The sequence below is a fragment of the Bombyx mori genome, chromosome 6 (genome assembly GCF_030269925.1).
Source record: "Bombyx mori chromosome 6, ASM3026992v2".
NCBI classification, from domain to species: domain Eukaryota; kingdom Metazoa; phylum Arthropoda; class Insecta; order Lepidoptera; family Bombycidae; genus Bombyx; species Bombyx mori.
Genome location: NC_085112.1, coordinates 13,565,941 through 13,578,371, shown reverse-complemented (window position 1 = coordinate 13,578,371; position 12,431 = coordinate 13,565,941). Strand labels below are relative to the sequence as shown.

Sequence of the window (12,431 nt, the reverse complement as noted above, 5' to 3'; positions counted from 1 at the left end):
CAGTCGGTATCTAAGAGTCCTTCTAAATGAAATTACAAATCACCTCCCAAGCATCTACAGAAGCCCCCCTTTTTTTGGGTCTCTTACCGCCCCCCTTTGAGGCCTCCAGCGCCCACAAGGGGGAGTTATCGCCCACTTTGGGAAAGGCTGTATTAGAATAATACAGACAATACTGACGTACTGTAGGCACACATTGCATTCCATAATGTGTGCAACAGTTTGACAGTGTTCTTACCTGGTAAGCAAGGTGGGTTTGATGGTTCGGTTTCGGCGACTGCGACACAGGCTGTTGGTACATGAGTAAGTTACTCAGGTTGCTGCCACCACCGAACAATTGCTATCAAAATAAATAAAAAAACCATAAGCTGTAGTTACGATAAAAGTTTTTTTTCTTATTAGTGAACATAGAAGAGTTAATACTTTACGCCATACGCGAATTCAAATCACAATTATATTGAATTACGGATTTCACATTTAGATAGGTATTTAAAACGGAAATCATTACGAAGCACTCAGCTGATGTGGCGTTTAAAAAGTTAAAATAAAATCAATGGATATCATTTATTATAATTAATCACTAATGAAAAAGTGATATGAGATGAGCCTAATCTGCAAGTGGTGTTTAAAGTTATTATTAGTTGGGAATGAAATTCATTGAATGGGATACTTGGCCCCTCAGAAAAAGCCAGTTTTGGTATAAAATTTGTAAAGCAGGTTAAGACAATGTTCAAAAATATAGTTCTGTAGCATGAACATTTTTACTGGATTAATTCATCGATATTTTAATATTGTGCTCTCGTATTTTCTAAATATTTCTAGTCTTTCGAGTTAACTTTTAAGTTTCATTTCACACAGAACGGCAGTTTATCAAGGTTTGGATTTTTTATCTATACATATAAATATGTTTTAATGTTGTAATGTACATCTGTTTGTAATATTGAAATAACCGCTTCTTACTACATGCATATGAATACATATATGTATACGGTACATACACAAATATATTGTTTTACAATTTTGTCTGTTTGTTTGTTCCGGCTAATCTCTGAAACGGCTGTACCGATATTGACGAGACGGATAGGTAGCTGATGATATAAGGAGTAACTTAGGCTACTTTTTTAGATTAGCTTCATTCCGCGGCGTGGGACGACAATAACGGCGGGTAACATCGCGAGATTTAGCTAGTAATTTATAAAAATATCATGTCTACCACAAGAAGCTTCAAGTAATACCTGTGCATTGTGTTTGTTGTGTATGAGCGTGTGCCGTTGAGCGAAGTCGGGCGCGCGGGGATTCAACCGGGACACCCCTTCGACCCCCACGTAGCCGAGCCCCAGGGAGGAGCCGGACATGTTGGCGCCACTCATGTTCACTCCGCTCATGTTGACACCGCTCGACATCGATACCTAGAATTTAATAAAATAAATCATATTATAGGCAATACAATTATTAAAAATACTGTAATATGGTAAAAAAAATTTATTTCATAGTGTTATGTGGGGAAAATACATTATAATATATATTTGCTTTTTTTTTAAATGAAACTTTAAAGTAAGCACTGCGTGAATCTCAAACTCGGTTGAGCGAGTAGTGTAGGGGTACTGACCATAATGTTATTCCTGGGCGGCGTGTCCTGGTAGGAGGGTCGGGAGTGGTGGTGCGGCATATGGTCGGTGTGGTAGGGCGCGTACGCAGGCGGCGGCGTGGAGCCGTGCGACGAGGTGCGGGAGCACGGCGAGCAGCCCCCGCCCGCCGCCCCCGTCCCCGCGCCGCTCCCCCCGCGGTACCCTGGCGCTTTGCTCGCGTCCACCTGCACAAATAAACAATCATTAGTGCGAGCAATTCATTACATCTGATCATTTTCGTATACTGACTCAACAATGTCAAAATTATAATTTTTCCACATATCCTCTAGAATCTAGATGATCAAAAAAGGGGTTGGATTCCTTTGGTTGTTTCTGCCGAACCACTACTACGTTACACAAAGTTGACTAAATTCTTAGTCTCATGCAGCTAATGCTCCTGGTATTAAGAATACTCATTAACAAAGGCGATTTAAAAGAACCGGGTGCCTTGCACTGTAATAAAATTAATGTTACCTGCGGTGGAGGCGGCTCATTATGTTCAGCCGGTGCGGACCACAGCGTGGCGGCGCCCGACACGTCCTTGAACAGCGAGTACTCCGGGGCGCTACCGCCGCTGCCGCTCGATACAACGCCGCACTAACCAAATATATCACACTTAATTATTATTTTTTTAAAAGAATTTGGCTCCAACGCATTGATTTTGCCAATGTCAAAGTTTATACAAAAATGACAGGTGTTTAGAGAGGAAAAAATTTACTAAATCTAAATACAAATTTGATCAGTTTTTCCATACACGAATCTGTGATTATAAGAGCAGCACAGACAACTATAATTATGTTAGACTAACTACTTCAAAGATAAATATTATTAGCAGATAAAAATTTACAAAGAATATTTACATGTTTAGATTAGACTAAAGTAAATAAAGAATTAATATTAATAGGCCGGGGAATGTCATTTGGAAGGATATCATAAAGAGGGGATACGATATTGGGGCAGTCGATCATACTTCATTACTACACTTTGAATTTAAACCGCTTTGGAAGTCACGAAGTATACATCTGTGTTCAATTACATCAGACGTAAAACATTAAAAAAATAAGGAGTTATATTCATTAAAAACAACGGACATTTTTGAAATTATTATTTAAATCTTAGTTTTGCATGATAGGGGACACTAACTAAGACTAGCAAGACCAAAATTATATGATCCTATCTTGTGACGTTTTACGAAGTTAAAAACACTCGTAATTTCTGTAAATATGATATATACTAAAATGACGATATTAGTAACCATTAGTTATTTAACCAGTCTTAAAATAATAACCTGCGGCGTAGTGTTGATGTGCAAAGCAGTGGTTGACGTGGATGTGTTGATCGTGTTGTCTTCATTTGTGCTCCACGAGCTTGTAGTATCGGGACTCAGCTGCAATTACAAATTAATACATATTATAGTTTGAAATACAATGTAGCGAAATTTCTTTTAGATGTCAACAAAACGGATTGATGGGTTACTGGAAGTTTTATGTTGGTTCTGGATTCCCATATTTTCATATTTACGTCGTCTGATCTGGTATTAAGTACTTACAGGAGTCTACAGACCGATGCCATCTCCATATTGATATGAAGCCTATCTCTCGATCGTCTTATAACAGCACAATGTTCAAACAAGAACGCAGGACTGCTTGGTGACAAAAACAGGCAAGATTCCTTCTTGCCGGTTTTTGTGTGATCAGTGTGAACTTATAATACGTTCTACCAATTTTTTTTTCAAACCGGGAGTGTTGCTAACACTGGCCCTAGCAAGAGCAGTTCTTAATAACAATGGATCTTTATCAAATACTAGCTGACCCGGCAGACTTCGTAGTGCTTCAATCGACAAATAAAAGACCTGACCTTTTGTATAAAAAAAACTTAAAACAAACAAAAAGAATCCGTCCGACGGGGGACACATCAAAGGAAAAACAAAATTGTCATTTTTATTTAATTCCGAACATTTTCATCTTTATTTACCTTTTAAACTTTCTCTGAACTTCCACAAATAATTCAAGAACAAAATTAACCAAATCGGTCCAGCAGTTCTCGAGTTTTAGCGAGACTAACGAACAGCAATTCATTTTTATATAGATAGATACAGAGTAAATTTTAAGAAATGCATGTTAAGAAATTGAATCACCTGCACCGTTCTCTCGGGTAGCCGTGGTTGTTTAATGTCAACCTCTTCAGGTCTGGAGACGGGCGTGGCGGGCGCGGGCGACGGCGAGCTCTCTCGCGCAGACTTCAGCGGGGAAACCGCGGCCGGACTCGGACCGCTGTTCGGCGTTGGCTGCTGATAATTTTATTTATTATTATTATATTTATTTTTATTATGATCTGCTGTGCTTTTCTGTGTTCGAATAATTATGTGCTGTACATAATATAATCTGTGATAGTTTCAAACCAAGCAAAAATAACAAATCGCAGTTTTTTAGTTATTACAATTATTTTTTGTACTGGTGGTAGGACCTCTTGTGAGTCCGCGCGGGTAGGTACCACCGCCCTGCCTATTTCAGCCGTGAAGCAGTAATACGTTTCGGTTTGAAGGGTGGAGCAGCCGTACTAACTATACTGAGACCTTAAAATTTATATCTCAAGGCGGGTAGCTTTTACGTTGTAGATGTCTATAGGCTCCAGTAACCACTTAACACGAGGTGGGCAGTAAGCTCGTTCACGCAACTGAGCAATAATAATAAAAAAGAGTATTATACAATGTCTTTATCTTTGGATGCAGGTATTGGTAAACTGTCAGGCGAAGGCAAACACTTGGCCGACCCGGAGGTCCTTCGTAGGCTCACCTCTTCAGTTTCTTGCGCACTAGACGAGGCGGCCGCCGCCCTAACGAGAATGCGGAGCGACCAGCCCGCGCCTCACCACAGGCATCATCATTTACGTTGTAGATGTCTATAGGCTGCAATAATCACTTAACACCAGTTTGGCTGTGAGCTCATTCACCCATCTAAGCAATAAAAAAAAACTTAGTTGAAGTTTGCGAGTCAATACTAATACGCTCTTGTCTGTTTCCTGGGTGGCGCTGATGTACATTTGTGGCAGATGATAAGTATCGACATACCAGTGGCGCAGGTCTGGGCTTGTGGTCGGCGGCGGCGAGGGCGAGGGGCGCGACGCTGGCGGTGAGCTTGGCGGCGAACGTGTGCGAGCGCGCGCCCACGATGGCGCCCGTGTACGAGAGCGCCGTGCTCGCCTTGCTGCTCGCCGTGCTGCCCGAGCTGCTGGTGCTCGCCGTCACGCCAATACTCGATGACGGACGCTTTTCCGTTGTTACCGCTATTCAAATTGATTAAATTTTGAATTTACATTAATTTGGTCAGCAAATAAATTAAATCTATACTAATCTATATTATCTTATTATAATATTATAAAGAGGAATTATTGGTTTGTTTGTTTGTATTGAATAGGCTCCGAAACTACTGAACAGATTTGAAAAATTCTTTCACTGTTTGGAAGCTTACACTATTCCCGAGTGACATAGGCTATAATATTTTTTGAAATTAGGGATCCTTACTAAAACTCCCAATAATATAACCCAAGGTGTAAAAAAATATTCTTTGTATCGCGTGCCCTGCGAAAACTATTGATGATAGAACAAAATAGTGTATTACGACTCTGTAGAACACATTATTATTTACAAAAAGTGTCGTGACAGTATATGTATTATAGTTATGTCGCAATAAGTGTTCTTTTATTTAAAAAAATAAAACAACGCCGTTAAAATTTTTGTTAAAGACCCGAGCGGAACCGAAGTGAGCCGCTAGTGTATAATAACTCTGACTTTGGTCTTCAAGCTAAACTAGCTAAAAGTTTCTCATCAATTTATTTTCTATCTTAAGCCATACATATCAGCATTACCAAGTGAATCATTACTAAAACTAGTGTATCTTTAATTAATTTATGCTGTCTTGCAGCAGTAAGACTGTTATTTTGTTATTCGCTTCAATCCTCAATCTAATCTACTGTTTTTAAGCGATTACAATAAGCATCACTTTCTGAAAGGCCACTGTTCAGTTTTAGACATGAGGTTAGCATTTAATTATCATTAGAATAATGTTTACCCTGTTCCTGGAATGGATTGATGCAGAAATAGGCAGCATGGCCAGTGGCGTCAGGGCGTAGGAATGTTACCGTGCGTACGTGTGGGCGCGTGTCGTGCGGGCACGCGTGCGGGCGCGGGGCGGGCGGCGGGCGCGCTGCGGGCCGGCGCCGCGCTGCTGCTCGTCGGACACGGGGCGCCCGGCTGGCCAGGCTGCATACAACACATGTTATCGTTTCACAGTTACAGTGGCATTAAGCTAGCTTCACCCCATGCAGACGGCATGAAAGTTGCACATCATGCGCCATTTTTAATGAATGACAAGTATAATATACACATGACAAGTATATATAACATACCACAATACATTCGTTTCAAAAGTTAAGTATATATACAAATTTTTTTGGTCATATAACTTTATATAACTTCCAATTTTTTAACAACGCTTTTTTTTTTTAAGTTAAAAAGAAGCAATTTTCCTTTCCATAATCATGAATCAACTGTCAATTCCCCTAACCTTACCTCGTATTTATTATTATTATAAATCTGTACCAGTAATAAATTTTGTTGTGATCTCTGATTTTTATGTCAGCATTAGAGGTTATAAAGGTCAGATGTCCACGTATTGATATTTCCAAACCATAAATATATTAAAATAACCTTTTTTTACATTCAGTTAGATAACATCAAATGACCCTACCAAATAAATAAAAATTCAAGATACAATTGAAGTTTGTAATGTTATCGAAGTACCTTGGCGGCGGGTTGCTTGACAGGTTTGGCAGGATGCGGTGCGGGGGCCGGCTTGGCGCGCGGCAGCAGCGCTCCCAGATCAGCCTCGGGGTCGCGGATCATAGCTGCGATCAGAACGCCGGCTTGCTTTGTGGCTTCAGCCGAGCCCCTACACAAATACATCAATTTTAAGGATAAAAACTTGTCTACATTGTTTCAATGGCATTACTTTGTTTTGAAAATAACATGCACATCGCACATTCTACAATACCGTTTCATTAAAATATTACTATGGTTAAATCACATCAATAGCTCATTACCCGAGCTTGGGTAATACAAAAGCAGTTAAAACGTTTTCGTAAACCTGAATTAAATTTATTTACATATGTATATATATTTATACATGTAAATGGGAGAATTTGATTCGTGCCCTACACCCCAGCAGAGGGTAATAGGAAAGAATGATGATGATGATATTTATACATACAGCTACAGAGGTATTTCAAGTATGTATCTAAGTAGTTAAAATTGTACGACAAAAATTTAAAGAATTATTATGTCTCTCCTTCTTTAGATCGTCTAGTGTGTTGGCTCGTGGTACAGTAGTCGCTAAGCAAAAAGAAGTACAGTTCTAGTAAGGTATTTTGCAGAAGACTTACTTAATCGTGATGATCCTCTCGCCCTGCCCCTTACTTTGCTTGTCGACCTCGATGTGGGCGCCGGTGACCGAGCGGATGGCGTTAATGTTACTGCCAGCGCGACCGATCACACGAGATATCGCGTGTGATGCAACGGACACTTTCTTGCACCTGAATTGAATTTGTGCGATAAATTTTAAAGATTTATTTCATTTTGTTCTATATACAAATAAAAAAAAGTAGTTTGAAGTTTAAAATAATTCGCTTCAATAGCGAATAGGACAAATACTTAAAAAAAAAAACTTGTTATCTTTATCATGATATTAGGCGAAAGTAATAAATTATATTACATTAGTAATTTTTTTAAATCATTGTAAGTTTTAAAGTAGACAAGTTAAAATATTATATTATATAGTATATACTACAGATACAAGTCAACCTAAGAAAAGCGATTTAAAATCAGATCTTATTGTAGTGGAGTTTTATTAGAAATAATACGTTATATATCTACGTACCCAGGTTCGACTGTGGATACAGTTTGTACACTAGATTTGCGCACAACTTCCTTCCAGCCCTCCTCGCGGCGACCTCCGACGCAACCAGCTTTGGGAGAAGTACTCTTGGCTTCGATCTCCCATCTGCATCAAAACACATTTATTAGGTTATTCCTAAAATCTTAGTGTCAAAATTTCTTTTTTTGAATTTTAGACTCTTAAGGACATGCACATTTACGCTTTTGCACCATAGTTTATATGTCACTGCACAATAATCCACAAAAATTGTCAACCAACGAAATTACAAACAAAATTATACCAATTAATTCATGCAAAAGTAAAAACATGCATACTATAATTTTTCGATCAAAATTTTATTTTTAATTTAATTGTATTCATATTTTAAACAATCAATAGCGATGCTGTTATTATATAAAATTAAAATGAATTTACTACGAAATCTTAATACCAAATTAAGGTGCTAAATCATGTTCAATGTTATAATTTGGACTTACTGTTGTGTGCTTGAGGTCTTCTTATTTTTATCAGTCGTCTCTGTATCGTCCAAATTAAGCCGACTCGATTCGAATACCTGGCTCTTTCTGTTGTTTCCATACTTGTTAACGTTTGCTACTGTTATGCTCTTAGGACTTTCCTCTTCGGATTTTCTGTAAGAACAATTCAAGTAAGCCCCTTTTTCATACTCATATTTAGAGCATTTAATTTTGATCGTGTTAAGGTATTGCACTGGTTTGTAGGTAGGTGAGTTTGTTCTATAGAAACCCTTATTTATTTGCAACAAAAACATACCAACACATGTTTATATTGAAAACTTTAATAAAAACTGTTAGTAATGTGAAATTAACAAAATATATATTTAGCCTTCACATAATACAAATAGTACGTTCATATAATGCATTAACTGAAACTAATTTTTTACATTACCATGTTTTTAACAATGTAATTTTAGTTTCTTTATTTGAAGAACTATTATTGTCATTTGGGTTGGTTAAGCGTTAGTTTGTTTTCATTGGTACTCAATTGTAAAATTACAATTATATTGTATGAAGCGTGAAGCGAAAAACAAACAATTCCTATTTTGTCTCAAGTTTTAATCTGTCAATGCGTCGAAAAATTAGGTATATATATCGTTTATTATTCTTTAAATTCATTATAATGATAACGCTTCATTTGTTTTCAAAATTAACATGAAAACGAGGAATTTGTTGTATATTACGCAAATATATTTTTTTTGGGTTATAAACGCTAATGGATTGAATGTATGTGAAGTATATCCTTAAACATACGCCGTATAAGTGAATATTTAAACAATACAATACGTGTACAATTAAAGGCCAAGACTCACTTCTCCTTCCGCTCGGGCAGTCGTCTCTCGACCGGTTTAGGTGTCGGCGGCGAAGACGGTGCTACATTTTCCTTCTCCTTCTTGTCAGGTTTGGGAGTTGGTTCTCGTTCGGGTTTTGTCTCTATCTTAGGTTTAGGCTGTGGAATGACATTACATGAAGTTTTCCATTACTGTACACGCGATTACAAGCGAGACAAGGCATGTCTAATATGTTACTATACATTTTTGAGTATTTTTATGTCACGTGTGTTTACGGGTTCCAATTTCACGCTACAGTTTATGTACAGATTATATGTCAAGTTGGACTAAAAGTAGAATAATCGATAACAAAAAAAAACACTGCAACTTGCTATTACTAAATCGTTTTTTTAGCGATACTCACTTTGTCAGGTTGTTTCTTGACGGTACTGGGAGGTGGTGGAGGAGATGCCTTGTCCTCTTTTTTCTTTTTCTTACTCTTGGCGGGTTGTACGGGAGGAGCCTTCACATCGGACGACGAACACGAACCCTATATTATTTGTCATTTGTTTAAACCTTATAACAATACGAATTCTTGCCTTAAGAAAGATCAAACACTAGGTTACAAAGTATAAAGAACATATTTTAAGGCTAAATACGTTTTTGTTTGTTTTGTTTTAAAGGAAGTAACGTGGTCGTGGTCCTTGTGGAAATCAAACAGACCGTTATTTATATATTTGTACAAACATTAATAAAATATGAACGTCTTGTAATTAATCACTTTACTTTGGATGTAAATTAACAATAATTACACTACTTTACAAAAAAAAAGTTTTTCTTTTACCCAAAGATAATTCATATTGGGCGTGTTTTCTACGTGCCCCCTTACTACAAAAATATATGTCTCATAATTTTATCACGTCAAGTTTTTGATATAACCACATTCACCAGAATTCACCTAAGTAAGCTACCTTGTTAGCCGTATCTGAGTTTTTAGTTTGTTTTTATTGCGTTTAAGTGTTATTCAAACATTTTTATTTGTTTTAAAATATCATCAAGGCAGTGTAAATTATACCCAAATAACTTTTGCTATGTTTGTGGTTGAATTATTTTGCCAAAAAAGAAGAGACCAATCACTGAATCACGTAAAAGGAGCCTAGTTCCATTACTTTCAAATCGGTAACAAACCTTGATAAAAAATGGGTTCCTGGTGTAGTGTGCGAAAATTGCAGAAGTATATTATTGAACTGGGCTGCAGGAAAAAGAAAACATTTACGATTCGGCATCCCAATGATAGAGAGATAGAGATGGAGAGAACTAACAAATCATACTACTGACTGTTACTTCTGCCTCACTGAAACTACAGGTTTTAACAACAAAAACCGAAAGCACATACAATATCCTGATGTTGCATCAGTCACAAAACCTGTGCTACATTCTGAAAAAGTTCCTAATCCATCATTACCCAACTTACAGCTATTACATCTAACTGGGATTAATGAAAAACTTTGTCAAAGCACTTGACAAAGATGGACAAGCTAGTTTATCTGATGCAAAACTCAAAGAAGAAATATTTGTGGGTCCCCAAATAATTAAATATTAAAGGATGAAAATTTTGATGGTAACTTATCCAATGTCGAAAAAGATGCTTGGTATTCATTTAGAGCATTAGTGAAAAATTTCTTAGGAAACAATAAATCTGAATAGGAAACAGTTAGCAGAAATTATTTCCAATTTACTGAGAAATTACCAAAGAATGGGAGTAAATATGTCGTTAAAAATTCATTTTTTACATTCTCATCTGGTCTTTTTTCCTGAGAACTTGGGAAGCGTGAGTGATGAGCATGGCGAACGTTTTCACCAGGATTTGAAGTTTTTCGAGGGAAGATACCAAGGATTTTGGGATAAAAATATGTTAGCGAATTACTGTTGGTCTATAAATAAGGGAAACTGATATGAATCAGTATAAAAGAAGAAGTAACACGACCCATTTTTTATTTGTTTTTAAGATAACTGTATAAAAATTATAATAAATAAATATAATCAATATTTACAAAATTGGACGTCCTAATTTTTTTCCAGCTTCAGTTTTTAAGTAAGGGTTTATAACTCTACCGATACATATCAGTTTCATCTCTGGGTAAAAAACCTTGTAAAGTAGTGTTATTATACTGGAGTTTTGAGACTAGTGTTTTTGATTAAGTTTAATGGATAGATCTGTTATGCAAGTGAGTTTTCGACACTGCTTATTCATGCCACAGTGTAAGAAATATAATGACAGCTTAGTCTTGCTAGGACACCGCATCTATCAATCAGTGCCAATAAGGTTGATTAAACAAATAAATCCATTTACCTACTGTATTGAATATTTTTACCTGTGAGTTGGCATCGATGCCGGAGTCGCCCTCTTCCTTAGGGCTGGGTTCGTCGTCCCCTTCGCCGCCCTCGGAACAGTCTCCGAGCGCTTTGTCACTACATTCGGAGTTCTTGTCCGGCTCCGCTTGCATCTTGCGACGTTCCTCCTGTAAGATTGTTTTTACAAACTGTGTAATGAAAAATTTTAACCATGTTGGTTAATTATATCTTTATTTTTTTATTTAATCATTTCATCTATACAAATAAATAAAATTGGAGTGTCTGTTTGTAATTATGCAATAACAATTTTTATTAAATGCGTAAGTATGTATACCGTAGTACATATACCAAAAAAAATTATTTTTGTCTGTCTGTTTGATCTGGCTAATCTCTGGAACGACTGGACCGATTTTGACGATACTTCCACTGATAGGTAGCTGATGATTTAAGGAGTAACTTTTTTAGACTAGCTTCGCCCCGCAGCGTGACCCGCGGTACAACAATAACCGCGGATAGCATCGGGGGACTCAGCTATCATCAATAATAAAATTTAAAAGCAGCTTAAATAATCGCGATACTCGCTTAATGAAAGTCCTTCCTACCTTTTTTTCCATCTTCTTCTTCTTCTTCCGTTCCCGTCTCCTGGCAGCGGCCTGCCTTCGACAGAGTTCCCGCTCTCTCTCTGCGTCAAGTTCTTCGAGGAGGATGGTTGCGTTCTGGTTGGCGCGTGCGGCCTGCGTCTCCTTGGCGGCGCGGATCACGCGCACGCACTCTTGGCACTTCTCCAAAAGCTCCTTGTCCGAGATGGTACAGATGTACCTGGACAACGAAGCAGGCAGACAATTCAATATAACACTCAATAAACCAGATTTATTTTAAAAATAAAAACTAATAAAGAGCACAATTTAATAGCAAGTCAAATAAATTTAAGAATGTAAGTATCCAGATTTTTTTACCAGGGGCTCCCATTAAGACCAAGCAATACAATTAAATTAAATTGAAAGTTACCTAGTCATCTCCTGATCTGAAGGGAACTGCGTGACGACCCCGACCATCCATTTGACCACTTTTATGTGACCTTTACGAAAGGCAGCCATCAAACACGAAACCTATAACATTTGTATTACAATACTCTATTTCCATGAAATTTATAAAATTTTATTTTTATTTTAACCGTTTTCATTTTTTGTTAGTATTTTGCAATTCGAATCAAAC

At 37.4% G+C, this 12,431-nt stretch overlaps 1 protein-coding gene across 20 annotated transcripts in view; it reads right to left on the bottom strand.

Annotated features, from left to right (window-relative positions):
• The window catches only part of LOC101746836 (ankyrin repeat domain-containing protein 17), a 64,191-nt gene that overhangs the window by 2,928 nt on the left and 48,832 nt on the right, over window positions 1-12,431 (bottom strand). For 16 of the 20 annotated variants that reach the window (XM_062669136.1, XM_062669129.1, XM_062669132.1 and 13 more), the window contains 17 exons: window positions 12,225-12,325; window positions 11,819-12,035; window positions 11,237-11,383; window positions 9,286-9,411; window positions 8,904-9,040; window positions 8,053-8,205; window positions 7,559-7,681; window positions 7,065-7,214; window positions 6,427-6,574; window positions 5,766-5,886; window positions 4,696-4,910; window positions 3,763-3,915; window positions 2,914-3,012; window positions 2,100-2,222; window positions 1,607-1,810; window positions 1,233-1,406; window positions 236-337 (listed from right to left, as the gene is read on the bottom strand). In XM_062669136.1, coding sequence (XP_062525120.1) covers window positions 236-337; window positions 1,233-1,406; window positions 1,607-1,810; window positions 2,100-2,222; window positions 2,914-3,012; window positions 3,763-3,915; window positions 4,696-4,910; window positions 5,766-5,886; window positions 6,427-6,574; window positions 7,065-7,214; window positions 7,559-7,681; window positions 8,053-8,205; window positions 8,904-9,040; window positions 9,286-9,411; window positions 11,237-11,383; window positions 11,819-12,035; window positions 12,225-12,325 — 2,493 coding nt within the window. The remainder of the gene's footprint in view (window positions 1-235; window positions 338-1,232; window positions 1,407-1,606; window positions 1,811-2,099; window positions 2,223-2,913; window positions 3,013-3,762; window positions 3,916-4,695; window positions 4,911-5,765; window positions 5,887-6,426; window positions 6,575-7,064; window positions 7,215-7,558; window positions 7,682-8,052; window positions 8,206-8,903; window positions 9,041-9,285; window positions 9,412-11,236; window positions 11,384-11,818; window positions 12,036-12,224; window positions 12,326-12,431) is intronic. The other 4 variants (XM_062669130.1, XM_062669134.1, XM_062669131.1 and 1 more) reach the window with 2 other exon arrangements.